Source organism: Enhydra lutris, unplaced genomic scaffold, assembly GCF_002288905.1.
Source record: "Enhydra lutris kenyoni isolate GAN:26980312 unplaced genomic scaffold, ASM228890v2 scaffoldscaffold35, whole genome shotgun sequence".
NCBI lineage: Eukaryota > Metazoa > Chordata > Mammalia > Carnivora > Mustelidae > Enhydra > Enhydra lutris.
This window is the reverse complement of record NW_019154119.1, coordinates 22956710-22974249: the sequence shown is the minus strand read 5'-3', so window position 1 is coordinate 22974249 and position 17540 is coordinate 22956710. Positions and strand designations below refer to the sequence as shown.

The 17540-nt window shown below is 48.1% G+C and overlaps 1 protein-coding gene across 1 annotated transcript in view; it reads right to left on the bottom strand.

Moving 5' to 3' along the window:
- Positions 1-2144: 2144 nt before the first annotated feature.
- Positions 2145-17540, bottom strand: part of LOC111154150 (SH3 and SYLF domain containing 1) — a 32746-nt gene continuing 17350 nt past the window's right edge. The window contains exons 6-12 of the mRNA XM_022513565.1: positions 16155-16219; positions 13413-13525; positions 12381-12509; positions 10644-10812; positions 9763-9841; positions 7922-7978; positions 2145-2332 (exon numbers count right to left, since the gene is read on the bottom strand). Coding sequence (XP_022369273.1) covers positions 2145-2332; positions 7922-7978; positions 9763-9841; positions 10644-10812; positions 12381-12509; positions 13413-13525; positions 16155-16219 — 800 coding nt within the window. The remainder of the gene's footprint in view (positions 2333-7921; positions 7979-9762; positions 9842-10643; positions 10813-12380; positions 12510-13412; positions 13526-16154; positions 16220-17540) is intronic.

The window sequence follows — 17540 nt, the reverse complement described above, 5'->3', positions numbered from 1 at the left end:
CAGCATAGACTTTAGGCCAAAAACTGCAACGAGACGAAGGTCACTACGTAATGATAACGGGGTCGACTGACCGAGCCGAGGGAACAGCTGCGACGACACACAAACACCAGAGCACCCTGACTGCACACGGCCGAGGCTGGCGGACCTGAAGGGAGAGAGAGACCGCAGTGCAGGCCCGGAGAGGGGAGCGGAGGGGTGGGGGCCGGCAACCCCCGCATGCCACAGAATGCATCATCCAGACAGAAAATCATGAGGACTTGGACTTGGGCTACTTGTCAGAGCAGCCGGACCCACAAACATTCCGTGCTGCGGCGGCAGGACACGCAGGCAACATTCTCCAGGACAGACCAGCCCACGAACCACGTCCTGATACATTTGATGAGGCCGAAATCCCATCAGACATCCTTTCTGAACACAGTGGTACAACAGTAGAAATCCATTACAAGAAAAAACTGGAAGATCCGTCCGTATGTGGAGATTAAACGAGGAGCACACGGGACCCGTCCGCTGCCGTCATCACTCCACAGGGAGAACGTGGAAGCGTGTCCCCGGGATCGGTACGAACGAGGGTGCTCAGCCTTGCCCCTTCTGTTCAACTCGGTGCTGGGAGTCCCGTGAGGACAGTCGGTGCTGGGAGTCCCGTGAGGACAGTCAGGCAAGGAAACAAAGCGGGGGGCGAGGCGGAGTGAGAGACACAGACTTCCGGCTGGGGAATGACCAATGGCCACATGGGGAAGGGACAAGCACAGTTACCTCCATTTGCAGATGACAAGCTATTGTGTGTAGAAAGCCCCAGTGTCCGTTAACAGATGAATGGATAAAGAAAATGTGAGGTTTTATATATATATATATATATATATATATATATATATATATATATGGAAATCCTGGAGTTTGAGGAAATATGGATGGACTCTGAGGGCATTACCCTAAGTGAAACAAGTCAGTACAAGACAAAACATTATATGATCTCAATTACACGGGATTCTACAAAAGCCCAAGCTCACAGAAGCAGAGACTAGTGGGGTGGGGGTCACCGCAGGCTGGGAGGCGGGGGAACTGAACATACTGGTCGAAGGCTACAAATTTCCAGGCATAAGAGGAACAAGTTCCAGGTCGAGCGTCCAGCATGGTGACTAAGTTCGGTAATGTTGTATTAGATAACTGAGATCCGCTGAGAGGAGACATCACTGTTCTCACCAAAAAATAAATAAATAAATGCATCAGATAATTGAAATGATGATGGGTTAATTAACTCGGTGGGACCTTCCACAGTGTGTCTGTACATCAAACCATCACATTGTGGTCTTTAACTACCACTACTACTAATAATAATATTAAATAAATACCAGTGTATTTGTCAAGCATGTATTAGTAAACCCAAAAAGAAAACAAGTCAGGCAGCCAATCACCGTGCTGGGTTTTAACCTTCAGGCCAACCACAGGGCCTCTTACTTTACACAGAGAAAGTACGAAAAACAAGACATTAACTTATCATTTAAAGAACATTTATTTGGGCACAACTACACCATGTTAACATAAGTTGATTCTCCTACTAGAAATGAATAAACATAACCTCACGCAGAAGAAAAGTCAATGTCACCTTTGTTCAAGGCAGAGCAGCTGAAATTCGCAACAGCATGTCTCTGCTACCCACACACAGAGGTGGTTTTTTAGGCAATAAAGACCATCGTGAAGGAGTCATACTCCAGCTTGCAGCTCTAACTAGCATTACTAAGTACCTTCCTTAAGCAGATTCCTTCTCTAGGCACTTTGCAAATAGAAATACATGAGTCGGTGTTCACACCCTGCCCTTAAGATCCTCAATTAGAATAAGCAATTACCATATACGGAGCCACGTGGGGGCTTAGCGATGCTTGAAAAGGAACACAGAAGGACTGTGACCGTGTGAATTGGAGCATGTTAACTATTAAATAGGATGTGTGATGAAATTAGTATGAAGTATTTAAACGTATGTAAGTTAAACATTTATAGAGAAAAAACCTTTTACATATTTGATAAAAGTTTAAGAAAAAGAGCAGTATTTTAAAAACTTACATTAAACACTGCCTAACTGCAGAGTAAATCCTGTCCATGGAGAAGTAAATGTTGTATAATTCTCAAAGAAGAAAATAATATCACCTTTAATTCACGGCAACATAGTTGGCTGGAAAAATGCCAGTTTGACCTCGAAGCTTTCCCTCCCACCAATCGAACTGCGAGTCTGTTTTTGATATGACTGTGATTCTGTCTCCGGCTTGAAAATTCAAGTCCCCGGGCTGTTGTCCCTCGAAGGAATACAGCGCCGTCACCTCCAAGGGCTCGGGCAGGCCTGGAACAAACAAGCAGAGGTACTTGGACTACGCGCGTCTGACGGGAAAGCCTGGGAAGGGGCTGGGGCGGAGATGTCAATTAACTTCTGTGCTTGATACCCTGATGCCTTCGCACATGGGGTCTGTGAGATTTTCATCCTATTATTAAACTCGTGTTTTTCTTCTTCAAAAAGAGCAAGTGTTTGGTAATAATACTTCCTAAATCCACACAAGTCAAACTGCACATTATTATATACTTGACTATGCATTTAGCAAATATTTGTGGTTGTAATTGTTGGACTTCTGAACGATCTCTAAGACAACACCACAAGCCAACCCTTAAACAACACAGGTGTGCACTTACACATGGATTTTATTTTGTGATTGACAGTATGATAATGTAAATGTATTTTCTCCTCCTTTCCTTTTTTTTTTTTTAAATTATTTACTTGACAGAGAGCACAAGAGAGCACTGGCAGAGGCAGAGAGAGAAGCAGACTTCCCGCAGAGCAGGAACTGGGACTCGATCCCAGGAGCCAGGACACAGAATCAAAAGTGATATGTGGATTTTCAGCTGCTTGGGGTTTGGTGCCCCCAAATGCCACGCCCCACATTGTTCAAAGGTCAACTGTATTTACATTTTCCCCCTTTTAATCGAATGGTCATTATGGCTTCCATGAATTGTAGCTGTTAGAGAAAAACACATTTATGGTCACGATTGTATCATACAGGATTTAATTGAAAAACCATGCTCCAGGATGGAACTAGACGGTGTTACGCTAAGGGAAATAAGTCAGTCAGAGAAAGACAAATATCATATGAGCTCACTCGTATGTGGAATTTAAGAAACAAAACAAATGTGCAAAGGAAGAAAAAAGAGAGAAACACACAGAAACTGAGAAACAGACCCCAATTCTTAACTCTAGAGAACTGCGGTTTCCAGAGGGGCAGGGGGTAGGACGGGGATTGAAGAGAACACGTATCGTGCTAAAAAATAAAACAAAATGTTAAAGAGAACAGAACAGGAACCGCGGCTCCGAGGCATTTTGCCGGTTCATGAGCGCTTTCCCCACAGGCTTCACGGCTGCTCGCTCTACACTGTCAGAACAGAGACAAAACTCAAACTGGCGCAAGAAGAAGGTCTGCATATGCTTAATCAGAGTTTCTCTCTCTCTCTTTTTCAGGATTTTATTTATTTGACAGACAGAGATCACAAGTAGGCAGAGAGGGAGGGGGAAGGAGGCTCCCCGCCGAGCAGAGAGCCCGATGTGGGGCTCGATCCCAGGACCCTGGGATCATGACCTGAGCTGAAGGCAGAGGCTCAACCCACTGAGCCACCCAGACGCCCCTTAATAAGAGTTTCAACACAATGTGTAGAATTGTTTGTATTGTGTTAGGAAGAAAATACTTTGAGAACTGAGGAGTTAAAAACAGTAACTTTACGAACTGTGCACCAGCATAAGAAATATAGAGAAACAGATACTTCCTGTTCATTCATGCTTGTGTGCATATTAGGCAACTAGATGATTGTTAAATGCGTCTTAGTACAGACACACTGAAAACATAAATAACCAAATTCTGAAACTCAGTTACTTATTTAACCCGATAATACTATAATAATAAAAGCTAAACCAAATTTGGCTTGTTGGTAAGAAATAAAAAGTCAAGACTTGAATTACACCGCGCTGAGCGAGACTCGCCGTGCGTCACCCACACACGGTGTGCGACAGTCCTTCCCGCGAGAGCGTTGCCCCGGAGTTGTCCGAGTCCTGCGGAAACAACCCCAGCAGCAACCCAGGGTCACATCACAGAGACTCCGGGGGTCGTTATTTTTTCTACCACAGACATGCTCTGCCCGCTTTTATAATTTATACTATGTGTACTTGCAGTCTGTCCATTTTAAGGAAGAAGGGCAAACGTGCGTCACCGAAAAGAAGAATTCTGATGCAATCTGGGTATCATCGAAACCAGCGGAGTGACAGCCAACACACACTAACGAGCCCTCGTTCCTCTGTGTGTGACAAGCGCAGTGGGACACCCAGCCAGTCCTCACAACAGGCCTCTCTGTCATTAAACCAGAGGAATGCAAGCTGGTGTGAGAGGGAACATCGTTCTGAACAGCATCATCTCATCAGTTTACTCACCACCCACATACGAACCTCAACCTCTTCAACCCCAGTCAACGACACCCTCAAGAAACTCCTCCTCTCCTGTCTCCCAGACGTCTCAGATGACACAAAGCACAACCTGGACGAGCCCCAGTGAGCATCAGGGAATGTTCTGGAAGTCATCACCACATGTGTCGCACTATGCACAATGTAAGACATCTGAAGGGACGAGGGCAACGGTGACAGGTGCAGCCTGATCTGCTCTCGCCCGTCCCGCATCTCCGGCGAGTGGCTGCTGCTGTCACCCCCACTTCACAGAGCATCACACTCAAGTGGAAGTGGGAGGCCATCTGTCCAGGGAGCGGAGATCTGAGTCTCCGAAGTCCATCCCCGGGGACTCATGGTCACCACGGACCTCCTGCCCCAAGGCCCTCTGCAGCCACATGGGTGTTAGATTATGGGCAGCACAGGGAACATCAGTCCGGCCGAGCACGGCCAGTTTCCCCGGGGAAGTAGTGTACTTCTGTGCATCACCGAGTCACCCAGACTCTACAGGTCGTAAGAATGTCAGATGAAGGTCCTGGGTGACCAATGACCACTGAGCTGGTTCCCACCAGTGGGAGGAGCATACCCTGTGATGAGTAATTACAGGAAGAAGAGCTTCAGGAACCAAGGGAAGCAGACGGGGTCCCCGACTATCTCTGAGCTGTACTTTCCAGATGGACGAAGGACAAAGTACTGATGGGAACGCGGTACGAGGGCAGAGCGGGTGGTTTTGAGAGAAGATGGTGGCACTGAGGGGCTTCCCCCACCCAAACTCTGAGCAGAGATGAGGCAGATCGTGGCTGGTAGAGCGAGGGGAGAATATGGGCAAGACAGGCAGCCGGGGGTGAGCCCAAGAAGACTCAGAAGCTGAAGCCGTTTCGGGGAAAATCCACACACAAGAACACGAGGCAGGGAGCCCAGCCCAAATGAAGGCCCCACAAGCCAGGCCCTACTGCTGTTTCTTCCAGCAAAATGACTTAAAGTTCTCCTTTACTGTAAATATTAGGGATACTTCCCATAAGGAAAAGTTTAATGCCCACAAAATAGCTTATTAAAAAAAAAAAAAAAAAGTGGGCCTTTTTCTTCCGGGAGGGGGGTATGACCTTCCAGAAAGGGAGAGCCCCCCAGGGACCACGGAAACTGGCCCCACTGCTGATGAAAATATCTGGCATTCACAGATGCCTTCCCTTCTGACTGACACATGCCTTCTAGTTTCCTATTCTTGTGTTCAAGAAATACGGAGGCTCTTTGAAGCGATTAGCCATTTTCATCATCATATCCAACTTGAATTCAAACACAGGTTACTCTTCTCTCCCAGGTCAGGCCCACAACTGAAACAGATCACAGGCCCCATTGACCGGCAGCTGCCCTGAGGCTTCTAATTAGAGACGCCACGCCTACTGGGTCTCATTGTGTCCCTCCCAGTTGCTTTCTCTGTGGTCTGCGTCATGTAGCCATAGTAAGCGGCGTCTCTGGCCCAAGCACCAGATAGCTGGAGTGTCCAAAGGGTGCAGAACAAAAGTACATGCACTTAGGAGAATCACTGCTTTCCCCAACAGCCATGCAAAAGTGCAGCTGGTCAGTGTGTATGGGACAGGCAGAGAGCAAGCCCACGGCGGCCTGGACATCCTGGTAGGTTGGGTTTAACTTGAGGCCCAGGCCTGTGCCCTGTGCTTTTTCTCTGCAGCAGTGGTTGGCCAGGATGTGAGAAAGTCCTTGCTAGGAACTGAACTGGTTTGACAGCTGCTTTAAAAACAAACAAACAAACAAACAAAAACCCCCCAAAACAAAAAAAAACCCATAATCATGTAAACTAAGTTTTATTTTAAAAATAGACTTTAAATCTTCCTTTCCATTTTTTTTTCCTTCAACATCCCTTATATTTGGAGAAAGTTATCCTAGTACCCACTGTTTGTACAAATTAATTCACCCTACTCTCAAATATATAAACAAAACCTGACCGGCCAAGAACTGTCCGTGGTCGCATGGCCAGTGCTCAAAGTCCGAGCCTATTTCCAGAGCCCACTCAGGGTTTGCTTCTTCTAACTTCACACCACCCTCAGTGCCTTTGAGGCCCTTAGAGAACCCTGTGGAAAGGGGGGTCACCTCTACTTCCGCAGTCCCTTGTCCTTCAGTGTCCCTGCTGGCCCCCTCTCCCTCAGCAACTCAGCTTGTCTGTTGACCTCAAATTTAAGAACCGCTTTAACTGCAAGATACCTAAGTGTAGGTCTAATTCTAGCAGAGTCTCCTGAAAGACCGCTACATAAAATTCCAGACGTGTATGCTACTTGGGTATAAACATTTACATGTTCGCCCCTTTTGCTTCTGAAGGATGTGTATCCGCCGGTCAAATTACTGGCAATGTCAGTAGTCTCCGAGCTGGCTGCAAATCACATTCAAAAGAGCAAACTACATTTTAAAAGCCTCTTAGTGTTTTCCCACTGTGCAGGAGACCACAGCCCAGCAGGCTCAGACCGTTAAACCGGGAGGCAGCCCCTCCAGGCAGGGCGAACGCAGCTTTCCGGGACAACGCCAGGCGGGAAGCGGGCTCCACACTGGGGCAGCTAGGCTGAAAGCGTGTGGGAAGTGGGAAGCCCGACTCCATCGGGAAAGCATCAACTTCCGAGGAAGGAACTGTGCTTACGAGACATTTTTGAAATATCTTTACAAATTAAAAGCAAAATGTGTACTTAGCTACCTTGACGTCTGTTTACATGAAAGCAGTGATGCCCCGTAGTTTACTTTCCCAGGAGTATGGGGTTCTGTGACTCCAGTGACAAAAGGTGACGGGAGAAAATAAACGGGCTATTTGACAACTGGAGAAAATAAACGGGCTATTTGACAACCTTTGCCCTCATTTTGTGTCCCATTCACATTTCTAAATAATCGCTTAATTCCTCCAGGAACGTTTTGTAAAGAAATTGAAGTAAGACAGCAAATCCTAATAAGTTTTATGAAGTAGTTCCCAATAATAGCAAAATATCTGAACATGAAAAATTAAAAAAAAAAAAATCCTTAAAATACACAAAAATATCCACGGGGCTAAAACCCAGAAAAGATGTGATGATGATGAAGTTGTAATTCACAATGAACAAACCTTGTCATTCTATGGTGACAAGATCGTAAAAGATCCTGCGGTTTGTCCTCAGACGGGCCCCTGAGAGTCCGAGGGGCTCGGTCCCAAGCTGGGGTGCCAGCCCCCCACCCCTCCCCCCGCAGGAACTGCGCATGTGCCACTACGGTCCCCGTCGCCCTCCTTATCGCAGACGAGTGCAACCAGGAGAGCAAAAGCACAGCATTTTCCAAACGAAGGGCTTCTCCCAACCAGGAACAGAGCACGTAAACCAGAGGAGTGCTGAGTACCATCCCCGAGTTTTATGAACTGCCATTTAGTTGGAAAGTTTGTGACTGTAAGATGCGTATGAATCATTTTTAACATATAGATATGGTATTTACCAACTCTCTCCTGAAAGCTGGAAAGTTCAGGGTAGAGCTTAGACTTGTTTCCGTTACCTGCAAAACAGGAAAAAAAAAAAAACGGGGGCGGCATTTAGAAGACTTATTAGCATATCGTACATAAAAGCAGGTATTTTAAATCCCTAAGACTGCTAGAAATATCATTATTTTATCACACTTTAAATCCAGAGGAATGCCTGAATAAACCCAGAAAGTACCCCCGCCATAAGGCAGAGGGTAAACCTCTGATATGTGTAGGGTTAGAAACGTCAAAACTGCAACTCTTGACCTTGGCGCTACAGGGTCGCAGATAATACACATACATCTTTTTTCCAGAAGCAAATCACAAACTACCTGCGTTTTAAAAAAGTGTGTAGCCCCCAAGGCAGTGACTTTCAAACATCCTCGTTTGCTTAACTCTTAAACTCATTTTTAAACAGCACGTGTTCACTTGCATATTTTTAATTAACACCTAAAATTGTTCAGCGTAACCCTAAAACTCGTAAAAGGCACACTCTGTGGTATTTCAGCCTCAGTTATTTACACTGAGTGATCGCATCCCCTCCTGGGACAACAGAACTAAATGCCACAGTGTAAATAGCAAGAAGAGGAACGTGCAGGAGAAACGCGGCCTCTGGTTTTTCCTCGAAGCGAGCGGAGCAGTTTTGGGTCCGCGCTGACGAGGAAGCGCTGCTCGGGCAGCGGTAAGACCTCCCCGCGGCGCCGGTATCTGTTTTCCTCGCGAGGGCACCTCGGAAACATTACGCGCTTTAAAACACGCACGGGTCGGATCTCACGCAGTCGCTCAGAGTCAAAACAAGAGTAGGCTCGTGCCCACGTCTCGTTCCTCACCGGCGACAGGAGTCAACGCAAACGAGTCACCCGCACGTGAGTCAGAAACAGGCCGTCCCTTTGGGAAGGAGCGCGCGGCCGCCCGGGAGAGGAGGTGCCGAGTGCGCCGCGGGGCGCGGGGGAGGAAGAGCAGGTCCGGGTCCGGGCACCTTCCCGGGGGCCCCATTCAGGCAAGTGAGAGGCCTCGCCAGGACCCGGGGTAGCGCCCTCAGGCCCCGGAGAAGGAGGCCGGACCCGGCGCGCGAAGGAGGGACGGCTCCCGCCCTCGGAAGGGCTTCGGTATTTCTGCTCCTCCTCCCGGAACGTCCACGCGTCTCCCCCCAGGGAGGGCAGCCACGTCTCCACACGGGTCCCTCCCCCGCCGGACTGAAAGTCGTCCCGAGACCGGACGGAGCCGGGCTCGTCTCTACGCGCGCAAAAGCCCCGGCGCAGCCCGGAGTGGGAGCGCACGGTCTCGGGAAGCATCAGCCCTTTAGCTGCTGCTGCGCGGCGCTGCTACCCTCCGCGCCTGGAAGGCAGGACCCCGGGAGTGACCGTCCTACAAACGTGCGAGGGAAAGGGGGACAGAGGCCAGAACCTGGTGCTGGGTAACTCTGGTCCATTCTGAAGCCCCCGTGTGACACCTGAGCCCCGAGAACACATGGCGAACTGGACATTCAGAGTGCGAATGTGAACACACCGCAAAACCAGGTTATTGCGTCCCCGGGCGTTTCACACCAGCGGGAGGACGGCCCTTGGGAGAAGTGACAAGTAACAGAAACGAAAAACCGCCTCAGGTGAAGCTCTGCGAACCGGAGGAAGCAGATTCTGAATGAGAACAGAAGCTCCCAGCCATGAGAATTTGTCTTCGGTATTTCCAAGAGGCCGAGCCTTATTCTTCTCGTCAGCGCCCGTCAGTCCTTCCACCTGACACTGGAGTTTGCCAACAGAGCGTGATTTCTCGACAATAATATATAATAACGTATTTGAACCGCAGCACAAACATTTACTTTGGGAGCCAGCGTCCAGCGGGGCTCGTGCGGGTGTCGGCCGGGGGCTCGGCAGCGGCTTGGGAGGTAAGTCTCTAGCCTGGGAGGGGCCAAAAAATGCACATAATTGTAAAATACTTGTTTACGTTGGCGCATCTAAGGGCAGAATAACCCTGTAGACCTGCGGAGAAGAGCGCCCTAATGGGCTCGCGCACTCCTCAGGGCCACAGGAGCTGGGCCGGGGGCCACGCGAAGAGGCTGCGGGGTGACTCTCCTGTCACGGGAAGCTCGCCTCATCCAGGCGCCTCAGCCACGCGGTCCGGGGCGTGGGGCGGGGGGCGGGGGCAACCGAGGCTTCGCGCGTCCGCTGTCGCGCTGCACCACGGGGTCAGCTGTGGGGCTCGGAGCCCACAGCCCCTGCCCTTTGCGGCCTCAGTGTTGGCGGCCACCGTGGGCGTCGCTGTGTCCCACTCACAGCCATACGCCGGGGGAGGCCTCTGTGGGAAACGAACCGCGCCTCCCCTGAAGCTGGCAGAGAAGACGTGTCCGAGTTCGACTTTTCCACGACAACGTCATGTGACTGGAAGTGTGAGGGAAGTCCCGGGACTGCGGGGACACGCACCACGGGGACACCACCGCGGGGACACGGGACCGCGGGGACACGTACCGCGGGGACACCACCGCGGGGACACGGGACCGCGGGGACACGGGACCGCGGAGACACGTACCGCGGGGACACGGGACCGCGGGGACACGGGACCGCGGGGACACCACCGCGGGGACACGGGACCGCGGAGACACGTACCGCGGGGACACCACCGCGGGGACACGGGACCGCGGGGACACGGGACCGCGGGGACACGCACCGCGGGGACACCACCGCGGGGACACGGGACACGCACCGCGGGCCTCCTCCGCTCCTGCGCGGCTCTCCTGGCGTTGGCTCGTTGCCCGTCGCGCTCGTACTTCGCGGCGAAGGAATCCAGAATCTCATAGAGGTCGTCCGCTTGCGCCGGCCGCGGCGTTTCTCCGAATAAAATGTCGTAGGCTCGGACGTCTCGACAGTAAAATCTGGTGAGAAGCGTCAGAGGAGGCACTTAGGGACCCGGGTCTTCTCTCGAGTTCCAAGTCGGACCGCGCCTGCGCGCAGGCCCGTCGCCGCCGCTCGCGCTTCCCGTGAACTCGTTCCACACCCGCGCGAAGCCCCGGCTCCCCCCAGAGCCAGTCACGCGCACAGCGCATCACGCGTACGTGCAAACGCACACACACGTACACACGCGTGTGCAAATGCCCCCCCCACGGAAGCCGGCACACCTAGAAGCGCATACTTTGTACAGATTTTTATTTTTAAACTTTCTTACGAAAATGGTGCTTTGTAATACGGAACAGCAAACATGGCTTTGTCATTTCTTTAAAACGTTCGCCTGTGTCAAAATTATACAAGGATTTGCCTGGCATACGTCGACGCCTGCGACTGAATAACAAGTATATTTGTTTAGTTTATTCAGGCTTTATGGGAACTCCAATGGGAAGTTCTCCCAAAGGCCTAGAATCGGAGTTTCTAAAACAATTCCTCATTCTAATTTCTCAGATGAATAAAACCAGCAGTAACAGCCTCTCTCTCGGCTCTGCAAACCTTCGGCTTTCCTGTTCCTACTTCCCAGCTGCCGTGGCTCGCACGGCCGGACGGACCGTCCCGGGTGCTGGGGAGCTCCTGAGGGACCGCCCGGTCTCCTCCGCGCAGGCTTCCTTCCGGGGCTTTGCGGTGGGCACCCGCGCGGCCCCGCCACGGGCTCACAGCCCACGGGACGCTGACAGGTTCTGGAAGAAGTTACTCGGTCTGTCAGCCTCTTCTCTTTCTCTGAGCAGCCGGACTAATATTTTAGTGGAAATTTAGAAGAACAGTTTGGGGAAAAACTAGCCAGATGCCAGTTTAAAGTAGAAGTTCTTTTCCACCTGTTAAAGTATTTCTAAATCCCCCTATTTTTTTAAATTTCTTTTCAGTGTTCCAAGATTCATTGTCTATGCAGCACACCCAGTGCTCCATGCAGTATGTGCCTCCTTAATACCCACCACCAGGCTCTAAATCCCTTTTTAAAAATCAAAAATTGTCTCTGCTTTATGGAAGAAAGACAAAGGCAGAGTGCAATAACAGGCAACCTCTCGTATTAGGAATATTTTGATTGACCTACAAGGTGTATAAAACATACTTAATGATAGAGCCAACTAACGAATATTATGGAGCTATTAACTTATATTTAAGATTCTTCTACTGCTAAGTGGAAAAAAAAAGGACTCGTAATTGGCTCTGTTATGATTAGAATCCAATGTGGCCAAACAAGTGGAATTTATGCTCAGGAAAACACTGTAAGGCAATAAAGCAAAAAGTGAATCACGTTACTCTTAAAGGAGTAGAAGCTTTTTTAAAATAATTTCTTGTATTTTCTACATTTTCTTAAGTACATGTTACTTCATATTGAATCTTTAAATAAATAAATACACAGTTCGAGTCGAATGATGGGTTAGAAAGAATACACAAGGTTACTCTGTAAACTCTGAACCACTACACGGACCTCTGAGGTGTCACTTTTCTCACCACACTTTGCTGAAATTGTGAGAATTACTTGGGCTGCACTTACTTCCGATTAGTGTCTTTCCTTTCAATCAAACAACTGCCTTCTAAAGATACACCAGCAAAGAGCCCTCTTGATTTGCAGTATGTAAAGACAGCGGCAGGGCTTCTCAGGGCAACATTTCCTTCTAAATTCCTGCAAAAGAGAAGGTTTTGCGTCATGGAATCCCGGCGGGCCGGGCCCTAAGATGACAACGTGAGCAGCACTGCACTGCATGTCCCTTTGCTCAGAAAAGAGATCCCGTCCTGTCCTTCCTTCACGGGCCTTTGTGTTTTCCTTCCTGTTCGCCTGGGCTAGTCGTGCTTAGGGTGGGCTAGAGCAAGGACAGGGCATGGGGAAGGACACATTATGTAAAACCGTTATAAAAGGGTGTGCTGATACGGAGGACTGCACTGTACCGAACACACAGAAAGCGGATACTTTCCGACTTTGTCTCCCTTTCTTGAAACAGGAATGTACCTTTTAAGAGTACTAAGGACTGTGGGTTCTTCTTACACTGAGTATTTTCATGGAATTTAGAAACCTTTCTAGAAGACTGTATGGTCTGAGTTTTCAGTATTTCTACATTGCTTGAATGACCCCAAAATAGTTGTCCATTAACAGAGGGGTAAAATGCACTCTATGTACTATACACATCACTCTAGTGAAAAGCTTCTATTTCAAATTTTCCATAATTCAGTCTGAAGAAAGTCTTTTTTCTTTCTTGATCAATGCTGCCTTTTATCAGCTAATTAAATTGGACTTGGCTCCTTCAGAGCTTACAGGTAAATTTCATGTTCCATCCCAGTAGATATAATGGCCTACGTTTCTGAAGTATTCAGTTTCTTGTGTTTGTTCCAGTTTCAGATTTTCTTATTTTATCACACTGGCTGTGCTTTACAAATTTCTTATTTCCAAACAACCTCAAACCCTCTGGGACATATATAAACCATAAACCAGTTTCGTTTCAATTGAAGCTTCCTCTTAGGGCAAAACCATGTATAATCTTTAAACCATTACTATCCAACAGCTGTCCAGAAAGTACTTTATGGTACTCACCTTCCCAGGGGCCCAACTGCCACAGTAAAATTCCCTCCAAGGGTCAGGTTACCACCTTTTGCAAAAGCTTCTACTGCTCTGTCATAATTCAAAATTATTACCAAATCTGATACCTGAAAATGAAGAGACCCATTTCTTTAAAAATAATTATGTACAAATGTCATTTAAAATACATGCTGATTAAAACTCAAAATACATACCATATGATGTAGCAAGAATTTCAATGTAGACAGTGAAAGAAAAAGAGAGAAGAATTATTTTTATTTTGAGCAGAGGATGTAAGCCACGGCTCTTTCCACGGGTTGGCACAGCAAACACCGCTGAGCATTCACTATGCACCAGACACATACTGGAGGGCTCCGTGCACACTCCCGGTCCTCTTGGCAGGCTTGTGATGTAGGCAGTGACAGAGGTCTAGTGAGGTGACTGGACTGTCATGGTGAGAGCCAGAAGAGATCCGACAGAGGTCATCAGGAAGATTACAAGTACTCCCTTCGACTACACATGCCAAGAAAGGCTTTGAACCACAGCCCATCCAGCTGGGACTCAGGGCGTAAGATCCAGGGCCCTCAGTGACATTTCCACACTGAAGTCCCTGGCAAGGTCACATGTCTACACTGATAAAGAGCATGTCGTCCACTTTCCTTTAGGGGCAGAAATTCAGAATAACAGAAGGAAGCTACTTAACTATTAGTTCATGCACCTACTGACTTAATTCTCTAAGTAAAAGCAAAAATCAGAATGTGGGAATAATGCCCCAGACAAGCCAGCACGGAGGAGGTGTTCCCCGCCGTGGCACACAAGCCCAGTGAGAGCCCAGAAGCGTGGAGAGCCCTCGGGGCTGGAGGCCCGAGCCTAGTCAGGCCCCCTCCTCGAAAAATGGGTGACCAGCAGCGTTCTGACCACTCTGCATCTCTCACCTTTTCCTGCGCACACTCACTTACCCCTCTGAAGATCGAGGGTGTGTGTCACGCATACCCTAGAAAAGGAAAGGCATACCTACTGAGGCTAAGAATTTGGGCTAAAAATCTAGCTCTTTGGGTGTGAATCCTACTTCTGCCTCTTGCACATCATGGGATCTTAGGCAAACAATTGAACATCTTGAAACCTTAGCTCGTTTCTCTGTTTTAAGGTGGGTATGATAACAGGAGCCACATCCGTACGTAGACTCTGCATACACGCAGGCACGTGCGGAGACACACGCATATGGTTGTTTAAAGGTTTAGCCGAAATCCTTTGTAGAGTTTGGCGTGTTCACCACAACTCAGTAAAACATGCAAAGGCCAAACAAACTGGTGTTCCAAAGATTACTTAATTCATATAGTTCTTTAACGTTTTCTAATGTTTTCAAATCAATTTTTCATGGGACCTACAGAAGATACCACCAAAAGAGACCGTGATTGAAAAGACCTAATAGAGATCGCAATACAAGTAGATTCTTTTAAAAATGCTTAATTTGAATCATTTTATGAAAAAAATACAGTTGAGTTCCACAGCACGAACTAAATACACCAGCTAACTGAACTCTAGGAAATACTTCACCGTGAGTCCTATCACCCGTTATTTCCACCTCACATGTGGATAGTTTCTAAAGACTGCAGTGTCGGATAATACAGAATTACCTAGCATTTTTAAGCAAAATTAAGTAATTTTGCCCATGATTGTGTGAGCTATCTCTTACGTGCATTTTCAGGTAATACATATAAAATTGATTTGCACAGCGCTTGGTGTGTACAGAGGCCGAGAGCGCACAGCTCTGGCCCCGACTGTGTGAATACCTGACTGGTACTGTCCCCTCCACCTGTGGCATCACAGTATAGTTAAGGGAAAACTCTAAAAGCCAGTTAAAGGAAAAAAAAAAATGACCCTTTAATTTTCTGGGTCACCTCAATTCAGCTCTCTCTGAAGAAAAGTAAAATGACCCTGTGTTCCTTGGTGATGTCACTAATGAGAGAACCAGGTCAAAGCTCCGCAGAGGTGGGAGAGGGGCCAAGCTCTAGGTTTGTTTCCACAGCTTAGAGGAAAAGCAAACAGATTCCCTGAAAGCAAACTGGCAAGAGAGCAAGTGAACAGTGTAAGACGGACACCCGGAAACGGGATCAGCTTTCTTAGGTCTGCAACGAGATGCCACTGAGTAGGATGCCCGTTCCGCCGTTAAGTTCAATCCTGTCGTTAAAGAATGAAGCAAGCCTGATCTCCCTGCAGGAGAAGCTGGCGGAGGCATGCTAACCCCAGATGACCCCTGGGAACAGGGTGCTGTGGCCGGGAGCCCATCCGAGAGGCCGTCATCACCAGGAGCCAAGTCACAAAACGAAACCATGCAAAGTCGGCACTTGAAGTAATCTGCAGGCCGGACGGGGCACAACCGCGGGGCTGCCGCACCTGAAGGCACACTGTGTGAAGCCTGGTGCGCCCGGGACCCGAGCTCTACAGCCCGCCACGGACATCAGCAGCCCTACGAGCCCAAGCCACAGGCGGCCAAAGACAGTGCGGTCCCTGTGAGGCGTATCTGTTCCAGAGACGCGCGGAAGGTGGGCGCGGAGCAAAGGGTGGACGGGCCGAGCTCTACTCCCCATGAAGAACACGGGAGACACCGGGCAGTCCTAAGAGGGCATCTCTCCGGAAAATGAAATACGGATTCCGTCGGTGGTGAAAGGAGAACAGGAGGTAGTCTCACAAGTTCTGTGCAGTAAGTTTCAGCTGCTTTTAGAGAAAACCGCAATTGTGTGTTTCCACACTTACCTCAATTCCTACTTCGAACCCTCCGCCGAGCCCAGCTATCCCAATGGCTGAAGGTGCAGACCATTCTAACAAAAACAGAGACACAGACGTTACTCTAACATTAAAGCCCCTTGGCACACAAATATGGGAAGGAAAAATGCTACAATGAGAATGAACAGTGTTTCTTTTAAAAATAATGAGACTCTGGCATTTCTCCCTGCGATTTTAATATTATTTAATAAGCATATATATATCTGGTTAAAAGTATTTTATTGATTACAATATCAATTCACAGCAACATTTCACAGAGCAAGACTACAAATGAAGGAATGGATCCCCAGGCAAGGAAGAGCCAACAACACCATTAAATCAGGGTACAAGACCACAGTTTGGTTTAAAGCTTTCTTTTTTTTTTAAAGACTTTATTTATTTATTAGACAGAGACAGAGATCACAAGCAGGCAGAGACACAGGCAGAGAGAGAGAGGGAGAAGCAGACTCGCCACTGAGCAGAGAGCCCGATGTGGGGCTCGATCCCAGGACCCCAGGATCATGACCTGAGCCGAAGGCAGAGACTTCACCCACTGATCCAACCCAAGGTTTAAAGCTTTCTAAGAGCTTTCATCTACTACATTCACCTTTCTGTAGTCAAACTACTGAAAATTTTTGATTCAAGTTGAGTTTGCTTTGACTGAAAGGTGCTAAGGTCGGAATTAGAATAGCGCATTTCTGCGGGTGGGTTTCTGTTCAGAGGTTGCACACAGACGGCACCCTCCTCCAGACCCCCGGCACCTAGTAACACACCATGGGTGAAGTTCAAAGGGCCATCATTTCCTACAGTATGAAGCAGCTTTTTAAAGTTCCTTCACCAACTGCTACATAAATTAGGAAACTAGAGGTATATTTTTATGACAATTACCATAGACAAATTTGTGAACAAGATATTATCTATTTCATCAAAATTCAATGTGCAGAATGTTGACAAAACAACTTTAAGAAATGTGACATTGCTGGGGCACCTGGGTGGCTCAGCTGTTAAGTCTCTGCCGTCAGCTCAGGTCATGATCCTGGGGTTCTGGGATCGAGCCCCGCATCACATCGGGCTCTCTGCTCAGTGGGGAGTCTGCTTCTCCCTCTCTCTCTGCCTGTGTCTCTGCCTGCTTGTGATCTCTCTCTCTGTCAAATAAAACATTAAAAAATATTTAAAAAAATGTTTGAAAGGTATTAGATATTGAGGCTCACAGACTCACAAATCCATGTCCCTTAATCTTTATAAACGTGCGTAATACATCCAATTATGGAACCCTCACGTACTAAACACATATAGCATTTGATCACTGCAACTCTCAATATTTATGTTTTACAAAATAATTGAGGTGTATAATTCTATTTTTTAGTTAGAACTTTA